This window comes from Salminus brasiliensis, chromosome 7 (genome assembly GCF_030463535.1).
Source record: "Salminus brasiliensis chromosome 7, fSalBra1.hap2, whole genome shotgun sequence".
Classification (NCBI taxonomy): Eukaryota; Metazoa; Chordata; class Actinopteri; order Characiformes; family Bryconidae; genus Salminus; species Salminus brasiliensis.
In genome coordinates, this window is record NC_132884.1 from 43,217,349 (window position 1) to 43,235,733 (window position 18,385).

Here is an 18,385-nt window from a genome sequence, read left to right on the forward strand (position 1 = left end):
CCAATCAGGACTAAAGCTGGTCTGAGGGCAACCAATGCCCTTCTCCATAGAAGATTCCTAATATTTAAACAGTGTTAAAATAACTGGACAGACATGATTCTTCAAACATTAACAATGAACAGACTGTCCGCTTTAATTGGACAAGCTATCAATCAATCAATTAATCAACCAATATACCTTTTCTTAAACTTGGAGTACATTGAGAGTGACCCTCATTTACAGTATAGCTAAGCTGATATATAAAATATGGATTGAGAAGTGAAAAGGACAAGTAAGTTATACAAAATACAATGAATTATATTAGTAAATAATAATAATAATAATAATAATAATAATAATAACAATAATAATAATAATAATAATAATAATAATAGTAAAAGAAAGAGAAATAAAATACAACTTTATATTTACCAAATTCATATTAAATGGTAACATCAAATAAAACAAATACTATAAAAGTAGCCCCTCGTCACATTAGACACAAATATAATACACTCCATAACTGACTGCAATCTGCAGCTCACAGACATCACACCAATCTCCATCTCCAAAAACCTTGTATCTCCAAACCTTGTACCTTAAAAACCCTTGTATCTCCAAAAACACTGTATCTCCACAAACCATGTATCTCCAAACAACCTTATATCATCCAACAATCTTGTATCTCCAAAAACCTTGTCTATCCAAAACCTAATATCTCTAAAAACATATATCTCCAAACAACCTTGTATATCCAAAAACCTTGTAAACCTTGTTTCTAAACAACTTTGTATCTCCAAAAATGTAACATTACAGGATCAAAACATGCAATGGAAATCAATATAGTAGAGTTTCAAGTCATTCTGGTTGTTTTCTACTGGCTAAAATGGAAAAACATGTTCTCATCTCACTGGTTTGGGGTCAGGAGCAGTTACTTATTTTTCTGGGAGAAGTAAGGCTTGCATTTACAGCATTAACCCTACGTTCTTCTCCAGAGCTCTTACATGTGCATCATGTTACAAAGGTTGGCGAGAATGTGAATGAATCGCTCCAGGTCTCTAGGTGCTGGGCTTGTCCAGCCGGGGAAATAAACCAGGAATTGAACAGGGAAGATACCCGCTACATTACATCCACCATTACCGCTTATCTGTCAGTATATGAAGTGCATATCATCATTAAATCATTATTTCCAGTGTTCTGGAGGTAAAAAACAGGCAGTCTGGAGCTGAACACGGCTGTTCATTCTTGACTCATCTCTCCAAAATTCTTCATTCCAGATGATTTTGATGTGCTTTTTAGAAAGCTGGAAACTGTATCAGTGGTTTGTATCTTGTGGTCAACCCTCTGCTGAGTTGGCAGCCAGGTGTGTTCTTCTCTTTACGCTAGTCAATACAAATGTAAACACTTTTCAATCCTGGGTAATGTTCTCCAATGTTCTCAATGTTCCAATGTTCTCCACCCAGTTTCCCAGAAGAATCTCAGTGTTAAGATGACCTTGACTGGTGGAGAGAGAGAGCATTCAGTGCGATGCTCACTTGACCATTTGAGAGTCAGCTTTGTGCTCAGGCGCTTTCGGGAAACTCAGCCTAGTTCAACAGTTTTCTTCATGATTATCTTCAGTCCTCCACTATGGTGGTCTCCTGTGATCTGCCAGGTTGTTTGCTATTGCTAAGCTCACTAGTGCGTTCTTAATTCTTAACAATGGACCAAACAGTCAATTCTGACATGCCTAATGTTTTGGCTGTGTCTCGGATTGACGTATTTTGATGTTTTAGCCTCGTGATGGCCTGCTTTACGGGCAGTGACACTGCTTTGGTCCTGAAGAAACAACAGCAACAGATTTTAGATGCAAATTACAATCAACTTTTTGTCAGCTCTCCTGTGTGTGACCTAATGGAGCAATAACACAACACTGGCCAAGAAACAACTGAGCAGCCAACTGTCAATTACTTGTGGTCCCTTGAAATGGGGGGGATTAGTGCTGTCAGAAGTTAACATGTAAATAATCTGTTAATGTATTTTCCTAGTTCGACCCTTTACACTATCTGTAGTTCAAGGCTGAACTACGCCAGCTGCTCGTGAGCCATACATTGCTCTGATAGATCTTGTATTGTCGTTGTCATGCAGAAATATCGCCATGCTTTGCGTATGCTTTGCGTAATTTTATAATGATTGGACCAATAGAAATGTTCCAAAATGTCTTGGAGTAAAATCTTTCACACTGACTTCCATTAAAAGTTCTTCTTATGTAAAGCTAAGATTTAGATTATTTTTCAAAAATGTCTATTTAAGGTATGTCACCTATAAATGATTAATCATTGAAATGGGAGCATTTAGTAATACTTAAAAATACTCGTCAAATTGTCATGTCTGCCTTTGTTTGGTTTTTGCTATGTGCTGTTTGGGTCTTGTCTGCCCTAGCCACGCCTGTCCATTAGTGCTTTCACCAGTGTCTCCTTTGTAGCCACGCCCCCTTGTTAGTCCCAGGTGTTCCTTGTGAGTCTCTTGTTAGTGTCTGTATAAGTACCCCCTTGTTTCGTCCCTTGTCTGGTCGTGTGCGTGTTGTGCACTGTGCTTGTTCATGTTCATGTCAGTTTCACGGTTTGTTGAGTTGGCCTGTTTATGGGATTCTTGTGTTGTTTATTTGGTAAGCTTTGTTGTTGTTTGGTTTCTGTTTGTTTGGTTTCAGTTTCATGTATTAAAAGATCCTGCGAGTACGTCTGCCTCTGTCTCGTGACAAACCGTGACACAATTAACTATCATTACATTTGATATAATAAATTATATAATTGTTACTAGTGTATGAAAACTAGAGTTGCAAGCACTTTTAACACATGTAGCAGCTCAAAGTGCTTAAGCGTAAAAATAAATTCATTAAATGAAATTAAATCAGTTTAGATTGTCAACTTTCCTCAAGTGGACTTTTGAGTCTGCTGAAGCAGTGATGTGGGCAGGGGTCTGTACCTTGGTGGGTTCGGTCATGTCTCCGATGTAAATGTGATAAACTCCACTGGTATTCTGACCAGACCTGTAGACTTCAGCACAGTCGTGAAACCTCCTCTCGCTCGGTATGGAGTCGGACACTGTAAGGGAAGATGTTTATATGGTCAGTAAATAAAAATGTGTCTAATAATTAACCCATGAAAATCAAATCAAATGAAAACAAAACAGGCTTTTGTCAGAAACACAGTCATTCATGGTGAAGGGTCTTGCTCAAGGGCCCAACAGTGGCAGCTTGCCGAGTCGGGGTATCGAACCCACAACCCTGTCATCAACAGCCCAGAGCTCTAACCGCTGAGACACCACTGTCCCTCACAACAAGTTAAATTTGTTGTTTTCTTACAGTCAACTGGTTCTGACAGTTAACCCACCCGCTCAAAACGCCCCCTGTCACTAGCAATGCTCCCGACACTAGGAGGGTAAGTACTTTACTAAGTACTGATACGGCATCGCCAGGCAGCCAGCATGCTTGGAGGAAAGTGCCAGGTCCCCCAGATCCAGCACACCAGCTAACGAACACCTATAACAACCAAGACTTCGGCCAATGATGGCAAAGCGCCATGGCAGGGAGCCTCGGAAGCCCTGTATTATATACAACATGCAATGAAAGGCCTACATGACTGTCTGATCACATAAAAAATAAAAAATTACGAAGATAAAATAAATAAAATAAAGGATATTTTTAATATATTTTTATATATAATTTTATAATGAATAATTTTATATTCTACATATATATATATATATATATATATATATATATATATATATATATATATATATATATATTATTCATAGATAATAATGAATCTGTGAGAGTAATATAATTATTAGTGTAGAATTGTCAGTGTACAATGTATTTGTATGTGTGAGTAAGACCTAGTCATCGTCAGTCCCAATTCTAACACTGTTAATACTGTAGCAGTTCTGTGAATATGCTGATATGAACAGCTGCCAAATCAGAGTTTGTTTGGTATCCTTCACTCAGGCATGGGTCAAGCTGCATGTTGGCTCTCTGCTTTTCGGGCTGATATCTGTGTTGTTGGAGTCTCAAAGAGATTATTTTCTAAATTGGAAATCACAAGAAAGTGGCTTAAGTGCTGAAACTGGAGAGGGGAATGTGTAAGCTGATCTGCGCTTGGAACGTGAACAACATGTGTGTTTTAAATTAGCTGAGCTTATCAGTGCAGTATGTGTTCGTGGTTGTGGCGTATGATATATTTAATGCACTAAGGATGTAAAAACACAGAGCCAAAGGCATCAAAGGTCCAGAATCTTTATATTCTATACCTTATAACTGCTGGAATGACTGTGGGCTTAGTTCACACACAGTGATAAACCGTCAGTATTTTACTTATCAGACCTCCATATGAGCAGCACCAGCACATTACAGAGCTCTGGAGACTCAGATAACACATAAAACAATATTCCAGGGGTCCATTAGGAGGCAATAACATGGCCTACAACTTTCCAGAACTCTTTATAATTAGTTGATTAAGTGTAATTATTTAATTTACAATAAAATAGACAAAAATGACAGAGCTACATATGGGCTTCAGAATCTAAAGAAATAAGTGGATGGTCAGTTTACCAGATGCATAAGTCCTTTTCAAAACTCTTGACCAACACATTGGTCATTCACACATACAGCATTTTACACTGTGAAGTGGTTCACTGCTTGAGGGCCCCCTTGAGGCCCTTAAAGTCAACCTAGTCCATTTCTGAAAACTCCAAAAATAGAAAGCAAGCACAGGGAATATATAAAAAAGAATATATAAAACCGGTATATAATATGTAAAATACATAAACTCACTGGGGTAGGAGCTGGACCACTGACTGTATATAGGATATATAAGATCTATACACTCACTGGGGGAGGAGCTGGGCTGCTGACTGTATATAGGATATATATGATCTATACACTCACTGGGGGAGGAGCTGGGCTGCTGACTGTATATAGGATATATATGATCTATACACTCACTGGGGGAGGAGCTGGGCTGCTGACTGTATATAAGATCTATATGATCTATACACTCACTAGGGGAGGAGCTGGGCTGCTGTCTGTATATAGGATATATAAGATATATACACTCACTGGGGGAGGAGCTGGACCGCTGACTGTATATAGGATATATAAGATATATACACTCACTGGGGGAGGAGCTGGACCGCTGACTGTATATAGGATATGTGGAGTCCATGCTTTGATGGGTCAGAGCTGTTTGACAGCACAGTGGGGACATACACTATATATATATATAGGTCCCCACTGTGCTGTCAAACAGCTCTGACCCATCAAAGCATGGACTCCACATATCCTCAAACTAATGCAGTGTATTTGTTAATAAATGTGTGTGCATTTGTGTGTGTGTGTGTGTGTGTGTGTGTGTGTGTACCTGTCCCTGGAGACACCAGGTTGATTAGCGTGTGAACGGACTTCATCAGCTGCTGTTGTTGTCTCTGTAGGGCTGAGTTGTTGCTGCTGGCGGCATGCAGCTGCCTCTCCAGGGCCGTGATGGCGGCGGACTGCTTCCCTACCAGATCTCTTAGCCTGTCTTTCTCCTCCTTCATGTCCTCCAGCTCTGTGCGCTGCTGCGTCTCCAGCACCAGAACTTTACTCTCCAAACGGCTGCAGAAGACAAGAACATTCAGCAGTTATTGAGTGGATGTTTATTAAAGCAATCAGACGAGTGACTGTAGAAAACATGGACAGCACACTCTCTCAAAAGTGAAGCCACTACAGGTCTACAGCCATCACATCTACAGTACACTCCTGACCCACCATCACATCTACAGTACGCTCCTGACTGACCCACCATCACATCTACAGTACGCTCCTGACTGACCCACCATCACATCTACAGTACACTCCTGACCCACCATCACATCTACAGTACGCTCCTGACTGACCCACCATCACATCTACTGTACACTCCTGACTGACCCACCATCACATCTACAGTACACTCCTGACCCACTATCACATCTACAGTACACTCCTGACTGACCCACCATTACATCTACAGTACATTCCTGACCCACCATCACATCTACAGTAGACTCCTGACTGACCCACCATCACATCTACAGTACACTCCTGACCCACCATCACATCTACAGTACACTCCTGACTGACCCACCATCACATCTACAGTACACTCCTGACCCACCATCACATCTACAGTATACTCCTGACCCACCATCACATCTACAGTACACTCCTGACTGACCCACCATTACATCTACAGTACACTCCTGACCCACCATCACATCTACAGTACACTCCTGACTGACCCACCATCACATCTACAGTACACTCCTGACTGACCCACCATTACATCTACAGTACACTCCTGACCCACCATCACATCCACAGTATGCTCCTGACTGACCCACCATCACATCTACAGTACACTCCTGACCCACCATCACATCTACAGTACACTCCTGACCCACCATCACATCCACAGTATGCTCCTGACTGACCCACCATCACATCTACAGTACACTCCTGACCCACCATCACATCTACAGTACACTCCTGACCTACCATCACATCTACAGTACACTCCTGACCCACCATCACATCTACAGTACACTCCTGACCCACCATCACATCTACAGTAAACTCCTGACTGACCCACCATTACATCTACAGTACACTCCTGACCCACCATCACATCCACAGTATGCTCCTGACTGACCCACCATCACATCTACAGTACACTCCTGACCCACCATCACATCTACAGTACACTCCTGACCCACCATCACATCCACAGTACACTCCTGACCCACCATCACATCTACAGTACACTCCTGACCCACCATCACATCTACAGTACACTCCTGACTGACCCACCATCACATCTACAGTACACTCCTGACCCACCATCACATCTACAGTACACTCCTGACCTACCATCACATCTACAGTACACTTCTGATCAACCTGGGCCCAAAACATCAGCTTCTGTCAGTGTACAGGACTTTTACACCCCTGTAATCATATCATTTAATGGATCCTCAGCTGTTCTAAGTCTTCTCAGTAGACTCTCAACCTCCAAGAGGAAATGGCTTTGGAAAAAAACTGGGGAATCCCACTAACAGAGGGCACGGTTCCCATGAGCATGTTGGACCATGGCACTAGGCCAGGTCAACAGTGGGAAATTACTGCACCATTCATGTTCACTATTCATCAGTGTGAGGCCATGTGGTCACATAAACCTACTGTCTTGGCCTGAGCACAGGATTCACTCTTGCTTCTTTTTTTACATACACACACATGTCCACAAGTATCCGGACAGCTCTTGCAATTAGTGAATAATTACTGAATACAGCTTAACTTGCACCCACTGTTGTGAGCACATTAGCCATTAGAGGTCACTGTGCCTAATGCTGAGCATGGGTTTAGTGGGGTATAAAGCCCCCAGCATTGGGCTGTGTTAATCTGGAGTTCTCTGGATAGATATGTTCAGATTTGAAGCGAGGCTTCAGTAAGGCTTGATTTTCTCCTCTTTCTCAACAACAATAGCTTAACAATAAGTGCTGATTACATGACTAGGGCAGTGTTGGTGGTCTACCACCACCCAGGTTTTGCAGGTTTTTTAGGAATCCCATTTTTCTCTGGATCAAACCCAATTTGGGAAAATCTTGCTTTTTCACGTTCACTTTCTCCTTCCTCATGCAAGTGGATAATTTGATGTCCAATCTTCTTAAAAACGAGTCTCCCAATAGCTCTCAATGTCCCTGGTCTTATTCATAAGTACTTTTATTGTCATTACACTTGTACAGTACAAATATTCCTATTGCATGCTTGGGCCAGCTTAGGTCAGCACAAGAATTACACTTAGCCCCTTAGAAAAGAGAGGGTACAGGACCTTGCTTAGGGGCCCAACAGCAGCAGCCTTGCAGACCCCACTACACCTTTTTTATCCATGAGGTCCATTTATAATGTTTGTTTGGGTTTAGGTACCAATAACCTCTCTTCTTCCCTTATCATTAATTAAACAGGCTGCTTGAATCACTGGTAGACTCTGGAGTGGGGGTGTGAGGGCAACTGCCCCCCTGGTTCCCATGGTTGAAAAAGCTTCACTAAAGTGGCTATGAGGCACAAAGTGACTTACAGGTTGTCCTTCACATGGAACAAAAACAGGTTGAGTGCCCGCTAAGCCATTTCCAAGTTTCTTAACGAGTGCACTTGTGGGCACCCCTACTTGAAAGTGTTGGGTGCTCCTCTAATGGAGAATAGTCCCTCCAGTGGATAAAATAGAATGCAGTGCTATAAAGGGTGACCCTACATGTCTGAGAATGAGGGGAAGTTTCCTAATGGAAGCCCCATCAGTGGATGAAATGGGATGTGGTGCTCTATAGGGGTCCTAACTTCCTAGCCTACGCTCCCTACAGGTGCCCTTCTGAGGAACAAATATGTAACATTGTAAATATATATTGTATAAATAAATACATATTGTGAATATGTATTTATTATTTAATGCTTATATGAAATAACAATTATTTAATTATCACACTGATGTTGCAGGTTTTAAAAAACTTAAATATGCATAAAATATGAAAAACTTGGTTTTTAAGAGTTGCATATTGCTGGGCTTTAACCCCAGCACCCTACTGCAGTGTGTGAGGAGGTGATGCAGCAAGCTTTCTCTTAAGTTCTAAAGACTGTAGCCTTTTAATCAAGGATGAAGACCGTATATCGTACGGGGTGCATCATGGCGCTCTGTGCACCTTTTGTACACTTTTTATTTTCGGCCCTGCCCTTTAAACAGCCCGCCACTGGTTTAAATGAATGTGCCTCTGTTTATGTAAATGAGCTCCATTCTGATTGGGTGCCTTGTGTTGGTATTGTGCCTCATTCAAATTTCTGTCTGGGCGGAAACACTCCTTATAACTTCAGTGTGAAACTGCTGAAGGCTGAATACGGTACACATGGATGCATGTTGTTTCTTGTGACATCACAAAAACTGAATTCTAAATGAGCTGATTTTGGGGCTTAGTTACAATAAATGGACTGTATGGACCGAGAAGTTTGATATGTCGAAACTCAGCTTCAAAAACTTCTTTAGTTTGAAAAATTAAGGACAGCCCTTAATTGCAATTTACATTTACATTTACAGCATTCTCTCCAGAGTTCTAACAGAAGAGCTTCACTGTTTACTCAAGGAGAACCTCAGCTAGTTTAAATAGACTAATAATTTAAAGCTCCTCTAATATTAGACTCTACTAAACACAAGTCAGTATGGAGACCATAATACTCTACTCTTCACCCAAGTCCTCTCAGAAGAGGAGGGTCTTCAGTCTGGGTTTGAGGACAGCGAGCGTTGGACTCTGCTGTTCGGACACCCAGGGGAAGTTTGTTCCACCACTTCGGTACAGGACAGTAAAAAGTCTGGACGCTCGTCTTCCGTGGATCTTAAAGGATGGCGGGTCGAGCTGAGCCGTACTTGAAGCTGGAAGGGCTCTTGGTGCGGATCGGCTTTTGACCATTGCCATCAAGTACGGAGGGGCTGGCTGGTCCAGTCTTGGCTTTGTAGGCCAGAGTCAGGGGTCTGAATCTGATGAGGGCAGCAGCTACAGGAAGCCAGTGAAGAGAGAACACAGCAGTGGAGTGACATGTCTGAACTTAGAAACGTTGAAGACGACTCGACCCGCTGTGTTCTGGATAAGCTGCAGGGGCCTGATGGTGAGCAGAGGGAGACCAGCCAGAGGAGAGCTGCAGTGGTCAAGTCTTAAAGTGACGAGAGACTGAACAAGCACCTGGGTGATTCTCTAGAGAGGAAGGGTGGAATTTTCTGTATGTTGTACTGGAGGAACCTGTATGAGTCAGATTTGCAACATGACTTGAGAACGATAACTGATCATCCATGACTACACCAAGGCTTCGAGCTTTTGAAGATGGAGTGACCAGTGAGTTCTCAAAATTTCACCTACATTTAAAGGGTCCATTCCCAGTTTACTCTTTAAACGCTTAGGAGTCACCTAGCTAAAGAAACTGCACACAGCTTGTTTAAAGTAAAGAAAATATAATATCATTGTTTTATTAACCACAGGTCCTCATGCCTTCCTTATAGTGCCCTCTGGTGGCAGTGACGCAAAGATTAAAAGATGCTCTTTTACTCAGTATCATAAATATGTCACATTTTGAACAGATTGAAGTTGTTGTAATGACCATTGGAACATTTCTGAGTCAGCTTTAAGCCAGCTGCCTCATGATGATTCAGCATAAATCAGAAGCGCTAAAACAATGATGTCAGCAGTGTGATGATTATAAACACATGCGAAACATGTCCCAGCATGAGATGGAATCGGTCCTTCAACAACATCGATCGACTTTATATTTTGCTTCAGTTGAACTCCACGGCCTCTAGACTACCTCCCCCCCTCGGCCAAGCTCTCTGCAACTCTCCGCTGTCCTCCCACCTTATAAATAAACACCCAGCAGCCGTGATTTTCAACCTGTGAGTCTCAGATGCAGGAGAGGCTCTGAGAGAAAGGTTTTCTTTCAAAACACAAAATGCAGTGTGGAGGAACTGGAAATGGGAGGATGTCTTTGCTTAATGTTTACATTTAATTCATTTAGTTTAACGGGCTCTTACAGACTCCAACAACTAACATCTGATGCTTTCAGTGAAGAGGTGTTCTCAGAGCTGAGCACTCAACTCCAACCCTAACCTTGACCTTGAATCAACTCTAAATCCTAAAACCTAAACATTAAATTTAACTCTAAACTTAACCCTAGCCCTAACCTTAACCTCAAATCATTTCTAAATCCCAAACTTTAAATCCGACCCTAAACCTGACCCTAACCCTAACCATTAAATCAACTCCAAACTCTAAACCTTAAATCTAAATCTATCCCTAACCCAAACCCTAACCTAAACCAAAACCATAGAATCAACTTTAAACTCTAACCCTAACCTTAACCTTGAATCCACTCTAAATCCTTAAAGCCTAAATCTTAAATCTAACCATAATCTTAATCCTAATCTTAATCTCGAATCAACTCTAAATCCCAAACCTTACATTTAACCCTAACCCTTGAATCAACTCCAAACCCTAAATTTTAAATCTAATCCTAAACCTAATCTTAACCCAAACCAAATCCATCAAATCAACTCTAAACCCTAACTTTAACCTTGAATACACTCTAAATCCTAAAAACCTAAACCTTAAATCTATCCCTAACCCGAATCCTAACCTTAAATTTAAATCAACCCTAAATCCTAATCCTAATCTTAACCTCGAATCAACTCTAAATCCCAAACCTTACATTTAACCCTAACCCTTGAATCAACTCCAAACCCTAAACCTTAAATTTAACCCTAAACCTAATCCTAACCTTGACCTTGTATCAACCCTAAACCCTAACCCTAATCAAAACCAATGAATCAACTCTAAACCCTAACCCTAACCTTGAATCCACTCTAAATCCTAAAAACATAAACCTTACATCTAACCCTAACCCTAAACCCTAACCCAAACCACTGAATCAACTCTAAACTCTAACCTTAACCTTATCTTAGGAATTAGGGTTACATTCAATACACAGTCATTTAAATTATGATATATAGCATTTCCCAATATATCAAAACATATTTCTGTAGAATAAGTGATCACAGCACCGAGCTCAGCTATGGGGCAAGTAATCAGAGGCCAGATCCTCTGAGCCGAGGCCAGATCCCTCGCTTTCTATATGATACGTTTATTCAGTTTGAAAGAGAAAGCGAACTCAGTCTGAACTGGTGTGGCGCCGTGGTCACAGTGTCATTTCTGAGTGTGTGTTTGTGTGTGGTTGTGGTTGTGGTTGTGGTGGCCACAGTGTAATATTCTTCTCTACAGAATATGATCTTGTGGTCAGAATGTGAAAGACTTGCTCGCGTGATAAAGGCCTAATGTATATTCTCTACTTAAAGACAATGAGATCTCACGGTCTGCTGTAGCGACAGTGTATAAACCCACAATGCTCTGCTTTATCGCCACTGCACTGCAGTAACATTTGCTGAATATTAGCAGGCTGCTGCTGGCTGTTGTTCCGATCATGTGTGACCATTTTAGGGGACTGGCTGGACTTCAAGCTGAAAACCTTGTAAAAAAAAAAAAAAAAAACTTTTTTATGACTCTGCTTACGTTTATGCCCTAATTATACATGATTTATTAATGCATAAATTATACAGCATTATTGAACATGTATTGTATTGTTTATACCACCAACATTGTGTAAATGTGTGAGAGAGAGAGAGAGAGAGAGAGAGAGAGAGCATTACACTACAGCAGGGCGAAAGCTGCAAATACTGAGGTTGAATCGAGCTCCATGAGGCCTGATGTAATCGTAGCTCCATACCTTTTGAACAGCTGCCTCAGTTGTGAAGGACAAAAGCACAGCCTTTTACATGATCCAAAAACGAGCCCGTTCTCTGACCCGTATTTATGCAGCCAAAGAACACTGAATACACAGAGACCGTACAAAGTGGAAAATCATGCCCTGGCCTGTGAGACCATTTAAAATCTGGGCTTAATATTGAATTTTTGTCATTTTTCCGACAGTGATAAGAATATGATAAGAGTGATACACTGATTTTTACACATTGGTCACTTGTTTTCAGTCATTTTTGAAAAGAACAGAAATGGTCTTACTTCCAGGAAGATGCTAAGCTGTTGCTATGTGGTCACTAGGGTGATAAATTTCAGGTGGTTGCTATGGCGTTGGTGGGTTGTTGCAAAACTGGTTGTTGCACAACTTTCCCATTTATGTCTACCCTTCTTATATTCTAGATTTATTATTATTATTATTATTATTATTACATTCAATAATTCCTTGAGATCTCAGTTTGGTTCCACCCAATGTACCACAAAAAATGCAAATGACAATAAAGTCTCCTTGAATCATCAAAATCATGAAACTGACCCCCTTTGGAGTATTGTTGGAGGGTCACAGCTGTTAAACACTTTACTATAGAAGCTAAGAGGCTTTTTGTTCATGTTTGGGAGATTTTCACCCCCTTCCTGCAAAAGACTTCTAGTCCTGTGAGATTCTAGTGTCAGGCAGGCAGGGACATCATAGGCAAATCCATTATCCAAGTCACAAAAACAAAGAAGAGTGTCAGTACCAACAAAGAACCATAAGCACATGAAGTATAGTGTCATGGTGACTCCACCGAGAGCACTCAAAACAGAGGTGCTTAAGAGCAGTCCTCATCAGTCCCATAATCAACAGCACCTGTGTGCTTGGAGCTGAGTTTCAGGTGAGGGGTGGAGCTTAGCCCCTCTTTCATATTAGATCTCATGTCTTGTGCATGAGCTCCCCATTGAGGCCAGCAGAGGGAGACATTACAAACGCTCCCTGTCTCACCGGCTGCAACACAAGCCCAAAACATGGAACAGTTGGTAAGGTGTTCTTTTCATGAAACCATTTTTGTTCTCTAAGCATATTTTTTGCTGTTAGTCCACCAGTCCACAGGACTCCAAAATACATTAACGACTTGTTCCTTTACAGATTTCTGACATTGAATTTCATGATGAAGAAGCAGGAAAGGGTTTTGTATGATGATTCCTCCATGTAGGTGATATTAGTGCAGGGGTCGCGGCACAGTAGAACAGTGCTCCGCCACTCCAGAGTCTGATTAATCTTCCTGAAGGTCTTTTACAGTCAAACAGAGGTTCAGATTTACTGTTCTATAGGAGCAGTGAAAGTTTTCTTGGTCTTCCAGACCTTTGCTCGACCTCCACTGTTCCTGTTAACTGCCATTTTTTAATTACATCATGTGCTGAGGAAACGGCTCCTGAAAACACTTTGCTGTCCTCATAGTCTTCTCCTGCTTTATGGGCCTAATGAAGATTGTGAACAGGCTACAGCCCTAACTAGCTAATTAAGGTCTGGGCTCTTGGTAAATGTTATTTGAGAGCTAAGGCCTCTTACAGTGACCTTTTGCATGGTTCTCAGTTTCTCCTTTTTTACTCTATTAACACAAACGTCAGATAGGACTTGACCACCTTGTTCCCCCAAGACCTTTGCTTCGAAACAGAAATGCTGAATTTTACTGGAATCAGAACGTTAGAGCAGTAAAAATGATTTATAAGCTGTTTATATGTGTTTTATTGCACACGTTATTGCTGTTTCTTCACTTGGCAACCTGCATATAGAATTCTGGCCAGGACATGTTGTTCACAGTTTGTGTTTACTTGCTTCAGTAGAAATAGAACTCCTATTTTTTCTCGTAATAGGTGTAGCCCACACCATTTCTCACAGTAATTATGAAAGCATTTTGTTTGCAGACTTGTGTGCAGCTCTGAAGTGCTGTGATTCCCTCCCAAACTGTAAACACCCGCACAGCTGAGACTGTGATAGGGGATGAAAGTAAGCTCCACACTGGCTTTAGTTTCGGATGCAGTGGCCTCTCACAGCTCCAGTGCTCGCCTGTAATAATCTACAGTGTAACCAAAACAGTGCTCACAACAAAGTTTAGCTGCTGCTCAAAGATGAATTACATCAGATAGTGTCTGTTTAATGTAGAGAAAGCCAAGTAGAAACCTTTCTGGGAAACCTTCCTGCCCCCCCATCAGAGTGCAGCAGAGACTAGCCTGGGGTCTCTTCCACGAGCTGTGTTTACTCTGTAGTTATTCAGCATTACAAACAATCAATTAAGTGCACCATGATTTCCCATTGCATTCAGTCCTGCTGCACCCAGAAACTCTCACATCTCAGCGACTCTGGGAAATTACTGTTTTCTTTTGCTCCATGATCCGCAAGACGGCCAAATGTTCAGCCTCTCTCCTCCACTCTCTCTCACTCTCACTCAAATTCTTTATATGGGTCCACAGTTCTTTCAAAGGTTGAATAATGGTCATCATCTGTTCAGCAAAAACACAGAATAATAAACAATCTGCTTCGAGGGGTTGTACATACAGTGATGTGCAAAAGTTTGGGCAACCAAAAGTTCAGTTAAATCGCAAAACGTGCAAAAACTGGTGCATCAGAAGCAAGAGTAGTGTGTTATTTTAGTTTTGTAAAATTTTAGAGTGAAGATGTTTCTGCACGCCAAGATAACTTATCAATAACTTTATTGATAATAACTTTTCCCAAAGTCTCAGACTTTAATTCACATTTGCATTAAAGGTGTTTAGCAGACGCTCTTCTCTTCTCCAGAATGACTTACAGAAGAGCTTCACTGTTCACTCAGAAAATACCCTTATCTAGTTTATACAGACTAGAGTCCAACAGTTGGTAAGGTGTTCTTTTCATGAAACCTTTTTTGTTCTTAAAGCATATTTTTTTAGTCCACCAGTCCACAGAACTCGCTTCCAAAATACATCAATGACTTGTTCATCTACTCCTTTACAGATCCTCTAATCTTAAACTATATTAAAATCCGGAGGCCAGTCTGGAGACACAATCCACACACTCTACACTCTGCCTAAGTACTCTTGGGCTAGAGCTTGTAAGGTCTATGGTCTTCACAATTGCCATTCAGAAAGGCTGATGATGCAATTTAATTTTTTTTTTAAATATCTGACTCTGCAAAATTCAGCAGCCATGGGCTCCTCTAAGCAGCTGCTTATAAAGCTTGAGAAGGCTATTAGAAGTTTCTATGTATGTATGTATGTTTCTATGGTAGTTGTTTCCTATGTAATGTCATTAAGAAATGGCGGTTAATGTGGAGGTGCGGAGTGTGGAAGTTAGATGAGGTCTGGAAGATCTCGGTCTATCAGCAGTCAGAGAGAACCGATTTTAGGGTTGCTGCTGGAAAGGCAAATTAAATCCCCTGTTTCACTGTAAAAGACCTTCAGGAAGATTTAGCAGGCTCTGGTTTGGTGGTGCACTGTTCTACTGTGTGGCAACACCCAGAAAAAACATCTGTTCTGTGTTTTCATCATGAAATTTAGCAGCCGACATTTTTTTCCAGTGAAATCTCAACCAGCCTGATGCATTTTAGCAACACGTTCTGTGGACTGATGAAGTTAATGTAGAACTTTCCTCTCCAACTGTTCAGCACGGAGGTGGATTGATCATGCTTTAGGCTTGTGTTGCAGCCAGTGGCAAGAGGAAAGTTTCACTGGTGAAGGAAAGAATGGGTTTTGTTAAATACCAGCAAATTCTGGAAAATAAATCCATCTGTAAAATAAAATACCATAATGACCCTAAACACACTTCACAAAAGTCCTTAATGGACTACCTCAAGAGGAGCAAGCTGAAGGTTTAGCAATTGACCTTACAGTCACTTGACCTGACCAGAGCAGCACAATGACCCAAGAACCTCACAGAACATCACAGAACTCGAACCTTCTGCAGGAAGAATGGGTGAAAATCCACCAAACAAGGACTGAAAGACTCAGCACTTTTAGCTACTGCAAAAAGTGTTTACAAGATGACAGGTTACAAGTACTGACCATGCAGGGTGCCCAAACATTCACTCTGGAAGCCGTAAAAGATGGAAATAAATAAGTCATTTTAAAATGTCATCTTAAATTTGATGTCTCTTGGAAGTCAGATCAGCTTTAACTCACTTGTGTATTCACAGTACCAGATATTTTGACCAAGGGTGTCCATATTTTTGCATGCCACTGCACACACACATACATACATACACCCAGTGTCTTTAAGTACTTTACAACATCAGAATCATTTTCTACCTTAAACTAGGTAGGTTAGCCCAAACACAGCAAGCTCCTGAGTATACCTTACCTGTTCTTGTCCCGAAGTCTTGAGATCTCTGATGTCTGCATTAGAAGCTCCTTCTCCAGTTTGTTAGTCGATAACGAGTGCTCTAACAGCTGGATCTCCAGTCTGGACGTCTGGTTTATTACCTTCGCAATGCACCAGAGAAAAGCATTAAACCTTAATACCTGATGGTATGTTTCTGTTCTACTGTGTAAAAGTAAGTAACACATCTCAGGTTAAAGGAACAGGCCTTTTAGTGTTTGTGAAATTCAAGTAAAGAACAATCTGGTAAGTACCGGAACGAACACAGATAACAGGCGAACTCAAAACAAAATATTTTGGAGCAGTTATTTATGCTAATCTTGGTAATTTATGCTAATCTTGGTTATTTTTGCTAATCTTGGTTATTTATGCTAATCTTGCTTACCTTGGCCTCAACTACATTGAGCTTCCTGGTTTGCTCAGCAGTTTGAGTGAGCAGATTGGTGCCAATCTCCAGCATGGTGGCTGTCTGGTTGTGGACCGCGTTGGCCTGGATATGCACCATATCGGACTTTATGTTCTCCTGGATGTAGTTCTCCAGCTGGGGTCAGAACAAGAGACAGAGAGAAAAATCTGAATGATATTTGGAGAAACATGAACAAAAGTAATGCACCGAATTTCGCTGATGTGATATGTAGTTTAACCAGGGATGAATTGGTCACATTGATCACATTGGTTTGAGTCTTTAATTATTGATTAATTGCATGAGTTTGAGTAGTTAAGTTAATCGTGGTTAATTGTGTATAAGTAGCTGATTCCAATTAATCACTTAGGTTAATAAAAGTAGACAAACATTAAATACTGTGGAGTTAGGAAGAAAAGTTGGCTAAGCAGGTGTCCCAATACTTTTGTCCATACCATATATGTTAGACATAGTTCCTGTTCTTTTCCTTAATTTCCATAAATGCCTACCAGCAGCTAGCGGAAAGATCTAACATGGTATATTGTGGCGACAATGCACATAGACTTGTAACCTCCAGACCTAAGAGAATACGTCATATTAAAGTCCAAAAGTTTAGAAAAGCACTGAAATATTTGCTGTTACTATATGAAAACTATGAAGCGTCACTCAGGATCCCCAGTCTCTCCAAGCTTTCCAGTACACGTTCATTAGCAGATGTTATGTGCTAAAAGAGTCTCGCTCAGCCGCAGTCTTTGAGGGTCGCAAGCGAACTGTGAATGATCTCTGTTCAGACAACCTGAACTAAACCTTCATTTATCTTGGCATTGACGCACTAAAAGCTTCCAGCAGCCCTCCACAGCGATGGGTAGGGACCAGGATGTTTATTATCAAACATGGCCTTGTTCCCTAGCCAAGTGGCTCCGAGACCCAAGGGAGACGGATCTAGTGCCAGCCAAAGGTGGACCGTGCTGACCCTCTTAGTCCTAGTGTACTCCAAACTCCAAAACAAATATGGCTTCTTCGAGACACTCGAGAGAGGGACTAATGAAAGATAAATTTATCATAATCGAAATAAACAGACAGAATCTCCTGAGAGAGCTGTGCCCCTGATGTGGTCACTCAGAGTTTTGAGACGAAGCCGTCAGCAGAGATGGTTACTTATTTAGAATTAGTATTTTCACTTCTTCTCTAGTCTGTCAGCAAGGAAATCTACTTTCTCCTCAGTTCCAGTTTAGTCATTAACTTTCAGCTCCTGCTTCCTTTTCTGGGCTTGGTTCAGCTCCCGGTCT

General features: G+C 41.2%; 1 protein-coding gene across 1 annotated transcript in view; it reads right to left on the reverse strand.

Annotated features, from left to right (window-relative positions):
- The window catches only part of angpt4 (angiopoietin 4), a 59,179-nt gene that overhangs the window by 8,288 nt on the left and 32,506 nt on the right, over positions 1-18,385 (reverse strand). Inside the window, exons 2-5 of the mRNA XM_072684938.1 lie at positions 17,079-17,234; positions 16,676-16,797; positions 5,379-5,611; positions 2,944-3,062 (exon numbers count right to left, since the gene is read on the reverse strand). Coding sequence (XP_072541039.1) covers positions 2,944-3,062; positions 5,379-5,611; positions 16,676-16,797; positions 17,079-17,234 — 630 coding nt within the window. The remainder of the gene's footprint in view (positions 1-2,943; positions 3,063-5,378; positions 5,612-16,675; positions 16,798-17,078; positions 17,235-18,385) is intronic.